The sequence below is a fragment of the Boleophthalmus pectinirostris genome, unplaced genomic scaffold (genome assembly GCF_026225935.1).
Source record: "Boleophthalmus pectinirostris isolate CB_2022bp ecotype Guang Dong unplaced genomic scaffold, ASM2622593v1 HiC_scaffold_7, whole genome shotgun sequence".
Classification (NCBI taxonomy): Eukaryota; Metazoa; Chordata; class Actinopteri; order Gobiiformes; family Gobiidae; genus Boleophthalmus; species Boleophthalmus pectinirostris.
This window is the reverse complement of record NW_026571473.1, coordinates 619,155-637,541: the sequence shown is the minus strand read 5'-3', so window position 1 is coordinate 637,541 and position 18,387 is coordinate 619,155. Positions and strand designations below refer to the sequence as shown.

General features: G+C 43.6%; 2 protein-coding genes across 5 annotated transcripts; one reads left to right on the top strand and one right to left on the bottom strand.

The window, feature by feature from the left end:
* Positions 1–414: 414 nt before the first annotated feature.
* Positions 415–7,025, bottom strand: mrpl55 (mitochondrial ribosomal protein L55). The gene is made up of 3 exons (XM_020927720.2): positions 6,846–7,025; positions 3,696–3,888; positions 415–636 (listed from the first exon to the last, which is right to left on the bottom strand). The coding sequence occupies exons 1-3, from the start codon at positions 6,887–6,889 to the stop codon at positions 484–486; spliced, it is 390 nt and encodes a 129-aa protein (XP_020783379.1). The 5' UTR covers positions 6,890–7,025; the 3' UTR covers positions 415–483.
* Positions 7,026–7,121: 96 nt separating this feature from the next.
* On the top strand, positions 7,122–18,201 carry ctns (cystinosin, lysosomal cystine transporter). Of its 4 annotated transcripts, none has more exons than XM_055165005.1 (11): positions 7,122–7,398; positions 7,597–7,695; positions 8,356–8,434; positions 8,985–9,075; positions 9,496–9,596; positions 9,814–9,951; positions 10,832–10,931; positions 11,598–11,717; positions 13,299–13,469; positions 14,699–14,816; positions 16,082–18,201. In XM_055165005.1, the coding sequence occupies exons 2-11, from the start codon at positions 7,599–7,601 to the stop codon at positions 16,267–16,269; spliced, it is 1,203 nt and encodes a 400-aa protein (XP_055020980.1). In that variant the 5' UTR covers positions 7,122–7,398; positions 7,597–7,598; the 3' UTR covers positions 16,270–18,201. The 4 variants fall into 4 exon arrangements, with proteins under 4 accessions (XP_055020980.1, XP_055020977.1, XP_055020979.1 ...); XM_055165002.1 differs by having other exon boundaries at positions 7,123–7,378; XM_055165004.1 differs by having other exon boundaries at positions 7,123–7,439.
* The last annotated feature ends 186 nt before the right edge of the window (positions 18,202–18,387 follow it).

Sequence of the window (18,387 nt, the reverse complement as noted above, 5' to 3'; positions counted from 1 at the left end):
GTAGAGCTGCTGCTCCTCCACATTAAGAGGAGCTGCTGGGCATTTGATCCAGACACCTCCAGGGCCCTTCCCTTAAGAGGTGTTTTGGGCATGTCCCACCAGGAGATGGCCCTAATGAAGACCAAGGACAGGTTGGAGAGCCTATGGGCCTGTGTTAGCCTGGGAACACTTCAGGATTCCCTTGGAAAAGCTGGAATAAGTGTGTGTGGAGAGGGAAGTCTGAGCCTCCCTTCAGACTGTTGCCTCTGTGATCTGGCCCCAGGTCAAGTGGAAGATAATCGATGGATTGTCTCTATAATATAATCAATAGGTGCTGACAACACAAATGCTGAGTCATAGATGTTTGCACTATAGGAGTTGAAAATCCATTCATATTAGACTGACTTATTGTTGGTGCACAAACAGTCCACACGGTGACAAATGTATGAAACTTTATTGACACACCAAACAGATACAAAGCACAGCAGACACAGAAAAGTCTGCTTATTTCTTCCTCCAGAAGTGTTTGTACTGGTCGGCTCTGAACTGCTCATGGTACTCCTCCTCTGGGGGTCTCTGGGTGCTCCTCTTCACCTCCCTCCTCTTCAGCCTGGATCTGCGCTCCTCCTCAGACAGCGTGGACACATCTACGGGCATCTGGAGGAGCATGACAACACCTTAAGGACTGTACCAGCAACTGTGGGCTACCATTTTGATTTAAACCATGTTAGAAAGGTATCTTCAGAAACCTAAAATGGTATTTTGTAATATTTGTATATCTAGACCTCCGTCCAGAGCTCTCCCTGTCTGTCATCCAGTGGTAATCAGAGTCTATTCACTATTCATGTCTTCAGTGCAAGGAAATTCCAACCAAGCAGCAATCGTTTTGACTCCATTTAAACTGCATCTCTCATCAGTGTGCCAGCAAGGGGCAACAGTAGCATTTTGTATGCACAAAAATCAATGGTTAATTAAAGCCGCGCGCGGCGATTGTGGCCCTCGCCCCGGGCACGCACCGCCCCCCCGGCGAACGCCGGGGACTCGCGACCGCCCCGACACACCGCTCTCTCTTCCCGACAGCTCCCGAGGCCAACAGGTCGTCCACCAGAAAAATGACATAGTGTACCTTTAAAATTGGATAAAGTGAATGATTCTAGAGACAAACTGTAGACACTAAGCCACAGGTCACGTGACTTTAATGGTCAAGAGCACTGTCACACTAAGACTAAGTGCATGAAAACACATCCTCCACCAGAAAAGTTACATAGTGTGCCTTTAAATTTCTCAGAAGTGAAATTATTCTAGAGGCCAAAGTGTCAAACTAGGGCATAGGTCTTACTGACTTTTATGATGAGGAGTACGTCAGTGAATGTTTTGGCAAAGTTTTACAAATGAATGTAAAACTAATTTTATGTCACACAATAATAAATTGTGTGGATTCATATAGGTGGCGCTGTATCCCTGATAACAGTATTTGACATATCAATGGAATAAGGGTCATGCAGTGTATAACTGATAGAAATTTCATCACAATCGGACAAAACATGTGCATATAATAATTTTTACAATATTTTTGGGGGGATTCTCTGTGCCCCTGCTGGCCAACCGTGAAAAATACACCATGACTGTAATAGACATTTTTGCTTATAATCATGCAAAGAATTTATTCCCCGACTTTGGTCCAAGTCCGATAATGTTGACATTTCATGTCTAAGGTAGGGGGCGCTATACTGTTCACTTTTCATATGTTTTATAGTTTATTATATTCAGACCAATATCCCGCATTAGTGATTCAAATTTCAGCACAATCAAACTAAGCATGTCCCTGTAATAATTTTAAAAATATTTTTTGGGTGATTCTTTGCGCCCCTACTGGCAAACCGTGAAAAATGCATCATGTCCGTAATAGACTTTTTTGCTTGTCATCATACATAGAATTTATGTCCCAAATTTGGTACTAATCCGATAATGTTGATGTTTCACGTCTATGCTAGGGGGCGCTATAGAGTTCACTGTTATTAAATTTCATATTTCATTACATTCACACCAGCATCACGCAATTGTGTTTTGAATTTGAGCTCTCTAGGCCAATGCCTGTGGCTGTGACAGGTCACCGAAAAAACAGGAAATGAAGGCGTTATTCGCCGGCGTGCTACTGGCGAACCGTAAGGAGTATCCCAAAAAAATTTGGCAACTTCTGTGAGTTCATGTCTGTAGATGTGACATGTCAAATTTGAGCTCATTTGGACCAAACCCCGGGGACTTCAATCTTTTTGTAGACCCCCAAGTCAAAACGGCGGCGAATGTTTGATCCAATATGGCCGACTTCCTGTTCGTCATAGGGGTGCAGAATGATTGACTTTTTTGCTTGTAATCATGCGTAGAATTTAATCCCCAAATTTGGTGCTAATCTGATAATGTTGACATTTCATGTCAATGGTAGGGGGCGCTATAGTGTTCACTTTTAATATGTTTTATACCGTTTTATATTCAGGCTGAGATCACACATTAGTGATTCAAATTTCAGCACGATCCGATTAAACATGGGCATGTAATCATTTTTTAACTATTTTTGGGGGGTCTTTGCGCCCCTGCTGGCCAGTGGTGGAAAATGCATCATGTCCGTAATAGACTTTTTTGCTTGTAATCATGTCTAGAATTTAATCCTCGAATTTGGTACTAATCCGATAATGTTGATGTTTGTCAATGCTAGGGGGCGCTATAGAGTTCATTTTTCATATGTTTTATATTGTATTATATTCAGGCCATGATCAGGCATTAGTGATTCAAATTTCAGCACGATCGGACTAACCCTGTGTGTGTAATTATTTTTTAACTATTTTTTGGGGGAGTCTTTGCGCCCCTGCTGGCCAATAGTGGAAAATGCATCATGTCCGTAATAGACTTTTTTGCTTGTCATCATACATAGAATTTATGTCCCGAATTTGGTACTAATCCGATAATGTTGACGTTTCACGTCTACGCTAGGGGGCGCTATAGAGTTCACTTTTATTAAATTTCATATTTCATCACATTCAGGCCTGGATCACGCAATTGTGATTTGAATTTGAGTTCTCTAGGACAATGCCTGTGGCCATGACAGGTCACCGAAAAAACAGGAAATGAAGGCGTTATTCGCCGGCGTGCTACGGGCGAACCGTAAGGAGTATCCCAAAAAAAGTTGAAAATTTCTGTGAGTTCATGTCTGTAGATGTGACATGTCAAATTTGAGCTCATTTGGACCAAACCCCGGGGACTTGAATCTTTTTGTAGACCCCCAAGTCAAAACGGCGGTGAATGTTTGATCCAATATGGCCGACTTCCTGTTCGTCATAGGGTCATGCTACAATTCATCTTTTGGCTTGTCTCATTGTTCTCTATCACTGTCCCGAATTTCGTTTCCCTGCGACAAACTTTGCCTGTCCCCACTCCCATAGGGGTCCAATTCTAGGTGGCGCTGTTGAGTCGGGTCACTCGGGTCATTGTTGCGATGCCCATTTTATCAAATTTTTCGCCGGGCCGATCGATCTGGACCCTGGTTTGGGGACTTTTCGTCCATGTTCAGGGGGTCAAAAATGCAATCGTTTGGTCGGAAAAGGGAATAAAAAAAAAGAAACCGACGAAGAACAATACCCCTTGCCCCTAACTTTGTTAGTGGCGAGGGCCAATTACTTTGGATCTGTTTTGTACACCCGCTCACAGGGCTTGTCACTCACCACCAGGAGGCGTCGTGGCTCTCTGTATCGGATGTGCACTGTGGAGCCGTCGGGGCGGAGCAGCAGCACAGGGAAGCTCCTCTCGTACACCTGCCTCCCACAGCGTACCACACTGGAGCGGTTGGAGCTGAGGCGGGCAGTGTGTGTGTGGAAGGAACAGGCCTGAGACACAGCCGAGGAAACTGCCAGAGCCCTGGACACAACAGACACATTCAGAACACTGTTCTGCTCATCTCATGCTTCAAAATATTTCAGCTACAGACAGATGAATTTGTAGTCCACCCAGTCATACTTAAGGCTGAATGATGTGTGAGGGTCTAAACTACAGGTTTAGCTTCTTGTTATGCAGAATAAGACAGGAGATTTTGTTGTTTGTAGACAAAATAATGTTACTTCAAAAACTGCAGCCTATGTGATTTGCTAATTGCATCCATTCAACTGTGGTTCTACCTCTAGGTAGCCACAATGTGGGTGAAATGTTTTGCCTAAAGACACAATAGTGGTCCAAGGGTTCAATCCTCCAACCTTTGAATTAGGGAACTACAGCTCTAACCACTGAGCCAGTGTCACCACATTTGCGTGTGCGTGTGCGTGTGCGTCGGTGTGTGTGTGTCAGGGAATTTACCTAAAGACTCAATCATTAAAGAACAAGCCAGACACAACACAGTAGTTGATTTTACTTGTAGCAAGGAGTGCGAAAGCTGACTGACTGAACCTAGCACTGAAGCTCTCGCCCTCCTCACAGCTCTTTTATTGAAGCATCACACAATAACCTTGACATGACTATACGACATGTTTTACAGTTGTTATCTCTGACTAATGGACTACAGGTGACGATGCATATCATGGTGTACATACAGTTTCTTCTTAGCCCACTTTATCCCGTGTCAGCCCCAATTTATTTACAATCATTAGCAGATTTTCTATCATGTTTTCTTTAAATGGGTCAGCTGGTGCGTCAGCAGCTCAGCTGATGTTTCTGTTGTTACATACAGTTTTGAACAGAGCACAAAGCAATTTTGATAATCTTATATTGTACAATGATTAAACATAGATTAATACTTTTAAAGGACTTGATGTGTTTAAACATACATTAACACTTTAAATGACTTAATGTCTCATGACCCAAAAAATTCTATAACAGTGTGTCTGTGTGTGTGTGTCTGTATGTGTGCGTGTGTGTGTGTGTGTTGCTGACCATGTTCAACTTCGTGCCCTTTTCTGTTTCATGTGACATGGCAAAAACTATTTATTTAAATTTCACACTCGCAAGATGATTACGATTTTAACTGGTTTTAATGAATGTCAGAGCAGGGCCTTTTCAAACAGATTAAGCTCCATGACCTATTATTAATATACTGTGTCAGACACAGAGCCAAAACAGGCTGCTTTATGGAGGACAGATACATTCACTCTTCTGTCGTTTATGTGTAATAACCATACATTTAATTAGTGGGAAGATCTCAAACTGTTTATAAGTTAGAAAAAATATCTCCTGAGCTGTGCATTTCCTTGTTTTCTTTCAAAGAAATCAGTTATCTAAGGACTGAATGAGTAGTAATTAATAGGGCTGTATGCCTATAGTTACTTAGTCCATTAATCGATCGATGGAGAATCAAAATGTGTATTAAGTCGACAAATCAGGTTATTTAGATGATCAGGATTGAAGGATTGAAAGCAGAAAGGTGAGTGAGTTGGCTGAGGATTTGCTATTTTTTGGTATTTATTTCAAAAGTCAGATTAAACTCATGATTCACAAGTTTTATCTGTCTTTATAGAAATGCATTGTTTCCTAATACCTTTTCTGCAAAAATTTAAGGTTTTCTAAAAAACTCAAAGTTTTTAGTTTTTGAACTCCCCGTGCAGGTGTACTCTTGCAGCTGTGTTATAATTTGGAGAGCTTTTGTCACACCCCCTTTTTAGTGGACTAGTCAATAGTTTGGACATGTCTTTAGTCCATCAAGTATTGGCTGTATTTATTTACAGCCATAGTAAATTAGATTTCTTTTCCAAGAAGTAATCAATAGTCAGTAATCAGATTAGTTTTGCAAAGTAATCTGACCAACACTGCCCGACTCACTCAGAGCATGGTGGGGGCTGGCCAATAGGAGGAGTGGGTGTGGTAAAGTGTCTAAGCAGAACTGCAAGAACAGAAACACTGAAGATGGAGGGTAATAATAATTTAAAAACTAACACTGCATGACATCACAGGCGGGAATGGAGCATTTTGGGCGTTGGCGATGTAGACAGACCAGTAATAACTGTGTGAATGAAACACAACTCCAGGTATGTTTTTGCGGTGGTAACAACATTAGAATACGACTAAACATTCACAGGGGTTATAGAACCTATAATAAAATACAATGGAAGCTTTTCCTTACATCTGGGAGAATAACATCATCACATTCTAAAATCTGTTCTAACAACAACACAAAGCGTTATGGACACGTGTGTTTCAAAGGGCTGAAAGAGAGTGTGCCGATGAGTTTGTGCAACAGGGGAAACTAATGGACCACCAGCACCAGAGAGCACCACCTGCACCAGAGAGAACCACCTGCACCAGAGAGCACCACCTGCACCAGACAGCACCACCTGCACCAGAGAGCACCACCTGCACCAGAGAGCACCACCTGCACCAGACAGCACCACCTGCACCAGAGAGCACCACCTGCACCAGAGAGAACCACCTGCACCAGAGAGCACCACCTGCACCAGACAGCACCACCTGCACCAGAGAGCACCACCTGCACCAGAGAGAACCACCTGCACCAGAGAGAACCACCTGCACCAGAGAGAACCACCAGCACCAGAGAGAACCACCAGCACCAGAGAGAACCACCAGCACCAGAGAGAACCACCAGCACCAGAGAGAACCACCAGCACCAGGTCAGGTCAGGTGGGGTGAGGTCAGGGCAGGGACGCTCTCACACGAGGGTTCATTGTGTTCAGAGTCATGGTCTGAACACTGTCTTCTGCTAATTAGCCTGTGCATCTAATAATAATGATGTTGTGTTGTCTGACGTGATCACTGAAAATCTCTGATGAATCCTGTCTCCTCTGTCCTCATCGTTGGTTTGCCCGTGCTCAGCCGCCCGGAAGCGTGTCCCCGGTCAGTGCGTGTGGAGAGACGTGTGTGCGGTCGGTTCTTACCGGTGCAGCAGGCTCCACGGGCGGTACGCACTCCCCACAGACATGCTGGACTGGAACACCGTGGATGTCTTCTGGTGGTTCTGGTCCCTGTGACACCAGTTCGCTGCGCACGCGCGGTCACGACCTAGCCACGTTTCGTCGGCTCTTTTTGGCTTGCGTGGTTCGGTTGAGCGCCGCCCTCTGGACTCTGCGTGGCACTACTGTAGATGCGTAACCCTGGGACTGTGAGCTTCACTTTCTCTCCAGGAGGCGGCGGCTTGCTCGCGTCACCGCTGCGCCGCTGCTCTCCAGAAACCCGCAAAAAAGAAAAGAAAAATACTTCCGTAAACTAAAGCCGGGTCGGTGTCCGGTCCGTGTGTGGCCAGCGCGTCTCCTCTGTTTACTGTTGGTTCCAGAGGTCCAGACTCCGGTCCGGATGCTTGTCCCGGTACGTGAGCGTACACTGTAGTCCCGGGCCGGCTCTGTACGCTCCTGCGCGCTCCTCTCCCGTGATCAGCGCGTGATGAGGAACTGACGAGGACGACAACACAGAGGTGAGGACGACAACACGGCGGTGAGGCGTTCGGGTCGTGTCCCCTTGCTCCTTTTGTCCAGGTGTCGTTTGGGGTTCGGAGGGGGGCGGGGGGAGAAGAACGTACGCGTGGTTTTGGGCTGCACTGTAAGCTCATCACTTTCGCTTTATCACTGTGTGACTCTGTGCAGGTGTTTGGCCCCTGTGGATAATGTACTCTCTGCTCGGTGTATGTTTCAGATATGTCTATCGAGTGGAGCTCTGGGATCGGGGCCCTGTCCCCGTGGGGGGGCCCAGCCTCCCTGCTCTGGACCCTACTGCTGCTGGTAGGTTTCTCAGGTAAGTGCTGCCCCACAAATAGTAGATAAGGACTTTTATCCTGTCAGTTTGTGGCGGAAGCTCTCAGTACATGACTATCTCTACCCTTTACCCCATGTCACTTATTCAAGTGAGGATTGTGGCTGTGCATGTTCTGATGCCATTTTTGTAAACTCCCTCAGTCTTCCACGTAGAATCTATGACAAAGGAGGAATTTCTCCTTTCTATGTTATTGTGTGGTGGATCCCAGTAACACTGAGAAATTTACTCTGCCCCAGCTCAGTGTGTCAGTGTGAGCAGAGCCTCTGGTGTCTCTTCCACTGCACTCCTCTTTTTTCTCAGTCTGTCTCACTTACAAACAGCCCTGGAGCATTGTGTAGATGGTATTTGGAAAAGGTTTCACTCTTCTGCACATCTCCTCCCTGTGTCCAAACCTGCACTCTCAGAGCTCCTGTGGCCTGGCCTGCTGACTCATCTATCTCGTGACTCTGACTTAGGACTTGACATATTCCAGTAAAACTAGGTTTTGCTCACCACCTGTGTCAATGTACAGCTGAGGGCGCGCTCAGAGAAAGAACACTGTAAAGTGAAGAGTGTATAGAAAATCCATTGTGTCTCTGTTCTTGTCCCACACTTATGTCTCTGCTCTTTGTCTCACACTCGTGTCTCTGATATCCTCAGAGTCCAAGCTGCAGCTTTCTGCTCCAGAGGCTGTCACCCTCCAACTGCTTCATCAAGACACGGTCCACATCAGCAGCAGGTGAGCAGGAATGGGGACATATATCCAGGTTAAGAACAGACAGGACAGAGGGTATACAGGACATGGGACATGCAGGACAGTAGTGATGTATAGATGATACCTCTGTGTGTAACATTCTACTAGTGTCAACACTGTGTTGACACTGTGTTTGTGCGTTCTAGAGTACATTCTGAGCCTCACGCACTTCGCTCTGCACAAGCTGCTTCAGCACATGAGACACACCACAGACACAAGACATGTATCAGTCACATGACATTTCTTAAAGTGATACACACAGAGACACAGCAACACAGGTGTCACTTTCTGAGCTCGACACGTGTTAACACGTCTACTCATTTGACCCAAAACTACAGGACAGCACCAAGGACATGTGTCAAGGACAGGACAGGGGACATGTGTCTAGAATGGGACAGGGGACATGTGTCTAGAATGGGACAGGGGACATGTGTCTAGAATGGGACAGGGGACATGTGTCTAGAATGGGACAGGGGACATGTGTCTAGAATGGGACAGGGGACAGTCGTCGCACTCAGTTCTTGTGTGTTTACAGTGCTCCTCTGAACGAGACTCTGATGCTGCATCTCAACGTGACATCCAGCTCCATAAGTAACTGGTCCTGTGTAGTGTCCTTGCCTCAAGAGGTAACGCCCAGACCCCAGTACCATATCTGTAATACTACTACAGTACTACCGCCCCAGTACTACCCTAATAATACTAACTCAGTATCACCCAGTACTACTACCGGTAGTACCCTCATAATACACATGTAATAAGCCGATACCATCACTCCATCACAACAAAACCTTTACTCCTGCCCCAGTCCTGCCCCAGTCCTGCCCCAGTCCTGCCCCAGTCCTGCCCCAGTCCTGCCCCTGTCCTGCCCCTGTCCTGCCCCTGTCCTGCCCCTGTCCTGCCCCTGTCCTGCCCCTCCAAATGCCCCATACTCCCCTGTACCAACCTCAGAGCCCTTCAGGTCGTATTTTTGCCCTGAAACTGGAGCTTCTCTTAGACATGCCAGGTCAGTATGAAGTGTGTGACACTGTGTTCTGTTCTTACCTTAGGTTCTTCTGAGTGTAGGCAGCTCAGGGGCCTCGTTTAACGTGAGTGCACTGGCCGTGGGACAGGTCACCGCCTTCCTGATCTCCAACTGCTCAGACCTCAGGTGTGTGTGAGACTGCTGTGGCAGAGCATCTGACTGCTCCTCCTGTCTGCTTTTCTCTATTTTTGTCTGCTCCTCCTGACTGCTCCTCTCTATTTTTGAGGACTCCTGTCTACTCCTGTCTGGTCCTGACAACTCATCAGTGGTCCTGACTGATCAAGCCTGCTTGAGTCTGCTCCTGACCACTCCTATCTGCTCCTGACTGCTCCCTGTCTTGCAGTGTATCCCTGCGGATCCGTTTCCTGGTCATCCACAGTCACGTAGTGGAGCTGCTCAGTGAGGTGATTGGATGGATTTATTTCCTGGCCTGGTCGGTGTCCTTCTACCCACAGGCCTGGGAGAACTGGACCAGGAAGAGGTGACTCGCACGCACACGCGCACAGAAATACACACACACACACACAAATGCACACACGCACGCACACACACGCACACACACATGCACACGCACACACACATACACAAACACAAACACACACATACTCAAACTCAAAACTGTACACAGCAACTTGACAAACCTGATGTGATGTGCAGTAGTTATGTTATGTTGGTCATAGGTTTCGTCATGATTAGTCTACTTTTATTTGTCATATTTTTGATGACTAAATAATAAACTATTAAAAATGAAAAAATGCATAGCATAGTCAGATGGCCGATGTCCAAAAGCTTTTTTTAATTTTTAAATTATGTTTTGGCAAAATGTCTTCATCAGATCATTTCCACAGTACACACAATGGTTGCCAGCCCAGGTCCTCATATCCACACCAATGAACGGGAGGTCCCAAAGTGAGGTCACCCAGTGAGATCAGCTCATTCTACAACAAGAACATAACATAAAGACATTCTCATAAAATACAAAAATAGTTTGACAATATCACAAAACATCTTAGGTCAAAGTCCACATTACGTCCATGAGGAGCAAGAGTCAAGTTGGTGAATCCAGGAGCCTCATTTATAAACCTCTCTTAAGCACAAATCATTGCGTAGGCGCTCTAAGCCAACCACAGGATTTATGAAATGCCTAATAAGTACTGTGCTTTGCTTATCTCTCCGGCAGCTAGGCATTTTTGCTATGCATATTTTTCACTTTTAATTGCTCTTCCTTGCATTTGCACTTCATGAAGAACTTTGGTGTGCGTTTTCTGTTTCATTTAAATAATAAACTATGACAGAAATATTAGTTAAAATGAGCAGCAATGTGTCTGAGCAGACTTGTGAACTCTGCTGTTCTGTTCCAGTGTGGTGGGGCTAAACCTGGACTTCCTGGCTCTGAACCTGACGGGGTTCTTCGCCTACAGTGTCTTCAACATTGCTCTCTTCTGGGTGCAGACGATAAAGGTACTGCTCCACTGGGTTGAGTAGGTGACGTTTTGGTTTAAGGCGAACATGTGTGGTAACTGAATGTCTCTACCCTTTCTCCCCTATTTCATGCTATAGCAGTCCTGTCAAATAAAGCCTCTGAGACAGATTTTATTTTGTTTAAGTCAAGATGAGTAAATCAGTTGCCCTCTATCTTCCGTATCTCTATTTGCCATAACTAGATGTCCATCTGCTGATGCCCCTCTTGCCCCACTTACAGCTGTTCTGCTGTCGAGTACACTGGGACAACAGTGGTCTGACTGTCAACAATTCTCTGGAGAACCTAGACATAAATCAGATCTAGAGCTCAGCATACTCAAACCTACCTGTGCAATGTGAACAGAGAGATTTTAAATGGCTTGCATTATTGTACCTAGTGCCAAGGATATGCCCAGAATAGAAGAAATAAATTAATTATAAAGAAATTGTTAGTTTTCAGAATGTGATGATGTCATACTCTCAGATGGAGTCAGAGACAGATTTCCCTCTTGAATACGTTGAACTATGGAAAAGTTGTACTATGGAATGTCTAAAATGTCAACTCACAAATGTCTGTAAACAAAATCTGTCTGTAAACATGTTTGTCTGAATAACACTGACAGCTGAAATAGAACAAAGACTTCTAAAGCATGGTGTTGTTGACAGGAGGAGTTTCTGCAGAGGGATCCAAACGGAGTGATCCCAGTGACAGCGAGTGATGTGTTCTTCAGCCTTCATGCCGTGCTGCTGTGTGTGCTCTATGTGTGCCAGGCTGCGCTCTATCAGGTGAGCCCTCATGCCCGTCTGAGAAAGCCACAGGCCTTCTGCAAACACAACATATCACTGACGTATGGAAGAACAATGGCATTTTGATTATGATGTTGTTGTTGTTGTAACCCAAGCCGCCTTTCATCTTCGTCTTCTAAGTTAGTCCTTGGAATTCTGCAGCTCCTCTGGGGTCTGTCCATAGAGCTCCCACGTGGAGATCTGATGGTGCTCGCTGAGCAGGGCAGGTGAAGAGGTGCTGTGTCGTGTGAGATGTTTGGCCGCACTCTGGACAGGTGTCAGTGATGTTAGTGTCAATCCCACTGACGTATGAGTTCAAGAGTCGACTGTATCGTGAGCGCAGCTGAGCCAGAGTGCACCTGGAGTCTCTGGGCAGCTGCAGTTCTTCAGTGCTCACTTTTGGGACAGGATCACCTGAGTGTGGAGCCCAGACAGAGGGGGTATAGGCTGAGGCAGCTTGTATTGCCATATGCAGGTGTATGAACCAAACCCCATTTCTGTAACTGTCCTAGTTGGTGTTGGAGTTGTCGGTGCCTATGATTTTTTTCACCTGCTTTCTGAACAGGGTGTCTCTATGATGTGTACGGTTTCTGTATGCAGAGTGGGGGATGGAAGTATTTAGCAGCCAGTCTGCAACCTCAGAAGGAATTGCATGCTAAGCATCACATTGTGGTCTTTTAGTTTCATAACACCCGTTTTATGATGGAGATGGTCAGTTGGGGTCATATGTAGACAGCCTGTTACTGTCCATTTTGTTTAATTTGGAGGTGCCCCCCAGTTAGTGTGAGACACGTTGGGAGTCCAGACTGGTGCTGTGCACAGGCAGTGGTGGCTTTGTAGCTTGTGAGGAGCACCTCCAGTGAGCATCCGCATGTACCAGCAAGCTTTTTTAGGATGTTGCTTCACTCACCTAATTTAGTTGCAGTGTTGTTACAGGGTTTTAAAAATATCAAAGACTGGTCAAAAGTCACACTTAAAACTTCCCGAGCTGTGGGCATTTTGATTATGATCCAAAGTCATGACTTTTGGAGATTTACAGCTTTTTTATTATATTATAATGTAGTTTCCTCATCACAGACATAACTGGAATTGTATTTTGTTTCATTCACAGCTATTCTTCTTAAAACTTATTTAAAACACAGTTCCACCTTGTGATGTCATGTGGTAACACAATATATGAGGAACAATATATTTTGGGTCATAATATTTATCGTGTTTATATTTTTGTTGCAATAGTGGGGAGATTTCTGTTATTTATTTATGTAATATTGTAAAAAACTGAGCTGTTGAAAAATAATTTCCAGGGCTAATTATTGATTCAGCTGTATATTTATTGTAGCTCAGCCCTTTTAATGATACTGTATTAAATAAATAAAAAAAAGGTTACTGGGATTATCCTGCTTTATTGTGATTGTGTCTGTGGTAAAAAGTAGTTTTAGTATTAGTCCCGCATTGCTCACGTAGCAGACCCTCAGTCCCATTTCAATAAGAAGATTTCAATAAGAAGAGTCATGCTTTGATTACATGTTCACAACTGATAAAGGACTGTCTGTGGCCTCATCTGTGTGTGTTGTGTTTCAGAGGGGGGGGCAGACTGTCTCCTGGCCCGCTCGAGGCCTTTTGCTGCTGGGCTGGACCTTCGCTCTGGTCAGCCTCTTTCTGGCTGTGGCCCGGGTCATCAGCTGGCTACAGTACATCTACTACTTCTCCTACATCAAACTGGCAGTGACACTGGTCAAGTATGTGCCCCAGGTGAGAGACGCAGCCAAGTACGACAACACAACACTGCTCTAGGCTTGTAGACCCTTTACAAATGAGAATGAAGGCATCTGGAGGCAAAAGTGAAGTGTCACATAATGTGATTTCAATGGGGAAATTGGATTGGCAGATGAGTTTGGCAAATAAAAAGCACTCAGACACATGTGAGTGAGATCAAACCCCAGTTTGGACAGTTACTATTCTGTTTCAAGTATGTGTTTATTTAATAGAGGATATGTCCATCATATGCTCCTAAGTATTATTAGAAATGTTGAGCCCACTACAGTTTTTCACTTTCTCTCCATAGCAACTACACATTTCATCATAAATGATACTTTATGTGAAGCTGAAATGCAATTTTGAGGCATCCAGATTGTATTTTTCTCATCCTAACTGAGAAGCAGATTAACTGGCATTTCTAATTTGGAAATTCAAATTTGTTTGTTTTAAACTATTGTTATAAAGTCTTTGTATAATGTATGCTTCACTTTCACTCCACTTTCCTCTAGTGTTGTCATGATACTAAAATTTCAAACTCTATTTTGATACTAAGGAATAGACTTGATCCTCAGTACCGATTCTGATACCACATTGACCATTGACAATAGAATGTGATTTTCAGCATTCCTTTTACTATATTCCCATGTGTCTTATATGTGTGTAATCATCAGTGGTGCAGTAGGTTCATAGTGTCCATGTGTGTATACTAGTCTATGTGCTCTTCTACTTCTGATGTTCTGATACAGCTCGAGATCATTCTAAAGTGATTCAGGAAAGGTCCATTTCTGTCTTATCAATGGGACTTTTTTAGATTTTGATACTAGTTTTAGTATCAATTAGTACCTGATTTTCAATACGTTTTGCAACCTTATTTGCCTCCATTCTGGAACATTCTGATAACGGAGTATTTTAAAGGTTCTATTGATGCATAGCATACTAGTGAATCTAATTGTTGTATAACATACAGCCACTAATCCGATATAACCCATCCCTAGGACCAATGCAGAGGGGGAGGGGCCTGTAACCATGATTACATGCAGTACCTGAGTCATATTGTTCTGCTGACATGTTCATGTTCATGACATTTGAACAGTTTGTACAACAATTGAAATCTGCATTGGACCCTTCCTGGACCACTTCAACAGCTCCCCTCCACAGACAGTCCCTCTTGTCCTGATATGTCTGCTCTGTGCTGTGTTATCTCATGTGCTGTGTTATCTCAGGCCTATATGAACTACCGCCGCCGCAGCACTGTGGGCTGGAGTATTGGCAACGTGCTTCTGGACTTCACTGGAGGAGTGCTCAGCATCCTGCAGATGGTACTGCAGTCCTACAACAATGGTATGCTCTCATCCTCACTATCTGAGTATGGGCCAAAGGCTAATCATCTAGAGGGGCGTACTATGAAGCCAGACGGGTGGCTAAACTGGGTTAGAGAAGCTCAAACCTTGGACATCCTGTATGACAAAGGTGGCGCTCTTTTCAGCAAGGTGGCATCACTGTAGTAACAGAGGCAGAATGCACCTGGTCTAGAGCAGGTTAAGAGCCACAGTTAAGAGTTGGATCAGATCTTTGTTTTTGCACGTTATTGATCATTACTATACTGTAGTCAGCGCTCTTACGCACAGCTCTTCAGTCCTTTACAAGATTGGTTTCTTTAGTCTTCTAAAAAAAAAGCCTTGTGATCTAACCACCTTCATGACACTTTTGTTATCTCTGAGTTGAACTGAGAAACCAGCTCACTGGATTAAAGCCTGGCTGTGTCTAACAAGGCAGTATACTGTATTCCCCTCAGAGCACACAGGCTCACTGGAGGCAGAGGCCCCAAGCCCACAGTTCAGGGTCAGGACAGGCTCAGAAATAAATGTGTGCACTACAAAAAAGGGCACACCATCTTTTTTTATTACTGCTACATTTTAGATCCATACTGAAGATGTCAAATGTATGAACCAGACATATGGAATTATGTATCTAAGATACATGTTAAATTAACTAAAACTAAATAGGTTTTTGTATTTTAGATTTTGCGCCATTAAAGTATACACTCTTTGCTTTGTTGACAGTTGCAAACCCTTGGCCTTCTCAATGAGCTGTATGATGAAGTCTCCTGCAATGGTTTTCACTTCACAGCTGTTGGGGTTTATTAGTGGAAGGCCAAGTGTATCCAACGCAGTGGTCAAAGCAAAGGACAAAGGCTATTTTGGGCTATTTTTGAGTAATTCTCACTTTTTTGTTTACTACATTCTGTCTGTATTCATTCATAATTTTGATGCCTTCGGTGAGAATCTGCATGTAAATAGTCTTGAAAATAAAAGTAAAAAACATGTCCAAACCTGATAGTGTATATTTAATGTACCTCATGTATGTGGTTTAAAGAGACAGGCACTTATCCCAGTTTTGTAAATATGGACAGCTCCTCTATAGAAGAAATTCTCAAGCTTGAGTAAAAATTGGTTTTGAACATAGTACTCAGTCTGGTGAGACAGTGTACAGTATGTTTATGTGTGTGTACATGTGTGTGTGTGTACATGTGTGTGCACTTGCATACACTCATGAGTGTGCCCACCTGAGTGTGCGCACCTGAGTGTGTGTACTTGTGTTTGCAGACCAGTGGATGCTCTTCTTTGGAAATCCCACCAAGTTTGGACTGGGCCTCTTTTCTGTGCTCTTCGACCTGCTCTTCATCAGTCAGCACTACTGCTTGTATAGGACACAGTACCAGCCTGTCATCGAAGAGGAGCAGGGTCCAGATGAGGACTGTCCCAGGACTCAACCCGAACTGCACCAGGACTAAACCAGGGCCACTGTAGGACCAATAGAAGTATGGATCAGGTGCTGTTGGTCCCCGTGCTCAGTGGCGCCTCCAGGATTTTGACCCAAGGACAGCTAACTTGACCACACGGGTGGTTAAGATTGATGTCTTCTCTTTTTTTTTTCTTTTACAAGGGTGTAGGGTCTATTGCTTTTGCAATTTTTTGTCAACTGTCTTATAAAGTTGAGCACTCTCGAGCTCCCCACGTCACCTCGCAAAACAAACAAAAATACAGAACACAACAAAGTATTGCATGGAGGGTCAAAAAAATGTATGAAATTTGACAGAAAATTACTTTACATACATTTTTTTGATAGAGATGACTTAAACTATATGGTATTTTTAACCTTGTTGCCACGGTGATGCACAAAATCTCCAATGAGATTTTGTTGGGGGAGATCCCCAAAGTTCCCATTCATGATAATATCATGGAATATTGTGAAATTTGCCACAATGACTCTTCATGTCATCCTGATCAAAAAAAGACAATGACAATCATATGGAATATTTCACTGGGTTGCCATGGCAATGCGCCAAAATGCCCATGTTATCCTTATGGCAAAATTTCAAAATATTCCTACATTTCAAAGTGATAAAACAACTTATTAGTTTCACTGAAGAACGTCACTTTTGAAGAACGTCACATTTGGCACAGGTCACTCCGAGCAAAAAAGTCCAGGGGTCAATGTCGTATTTTGCACAGTGTTGCCATGGCAATGTCCCAAAATGCTAATTTTTATCTATGCTAGCACATCAACATCTTCAAGATGTGCTGTTTGTGTTTAGTGAAAAATACAGGCCAAATAACACATAAACAAAAATAACACAGACACGTGTCAAGGCCAAGTGTGAGCCGCAACCCATTGAATGCTACTTGCAGTTTTAATTAGTTTTTATTTTTACAAAATTATGTTGTTTTTCTTTTAGTAGCCTTTTTTTTTTATTAGTGGAGACTGTAAGGGTCACCAGAGAATTTTTAAAATGACAACCCACTTTTATACTCAAATCGATTAATTGTAGTCGAGTTTTATTACAATTTACCATACTGATGGTAACATCAGATAGATTTGTTTTGGTGAACCAGATTGCAACTTCAAGTTTTTCTTGTGTTTACTGTACTGATTCACAGTCTGTACAAGGAAATAGTACAAGGACAGTTAGAATACAACTTCAACAAAATATATTTTAAAACCTTATTTATAATGAGCTTTTGTGTGTGAGAGAGCAATGACCAAAACGCATCCAAATGTTCAGTCACCAGCCAGGCCATCTGACATGGCCGAACCTCAGGGGGGACATTTAAATTCCAGTGGTTACGCATTGAGGACGCCTTGTACTTATGCATAAAGGGCATTTTACTTATTTTATTGTACTTTTATATTAATATCACCTACAAATGAAGCCTCACATGTTTGTAATTGCAGATGTATTTTTTCATTGTATTGTCTTTTATTTGAAGCTACTTAATACACCATATTAGTTTCTTCTGGGTTAAAGAGAATACATTATGCTTTTTTCAGGTATTTAGTTTAAAACTAAATACCTGAAAAAAGCAACAGTAGCTCAGTTGGTAGAGCATTTGCCCACTGATCTGAAGGTTGGTGGTTTGAATCCAGTTCTCAACCTAAAACATTGCAGGTTGAGTGGTCAGATCCACTGACCCACAGGTTGGCTGATGTGATTCCAGCTCCCACAGATGAATGTTGTCTTTGTGTCCTTGCCCACAGTGTCTGTGTACACTGGTGTGTGAATGGGTGAGCGGTTCCTTTTTGTAAAGCACTTTGAGTGCCTTGAAGGTAGAAAAGCGCTATAGAAAAATGTGACCATTTAAACTAACATATACTTGGTTCATGATCTTGGTTTTAGTTTATTGTAAACTACAGTATTGATATACTACTGTTATAGCTGAAATAACATGAACTGGCATTAATCTGATCACAATCACAATGATAATTGAGGCCTGCATCTGCACAGCCCAGAGTGTGCACCATGAGGGGCCCTTTTTCAACCCAGAGATCCCCATGGGTCCCCAATAATAATCTGCACTCTAGTCAAACACATGTTTTGATTTTCCTTCAGAGTTACATAATCACACAAATA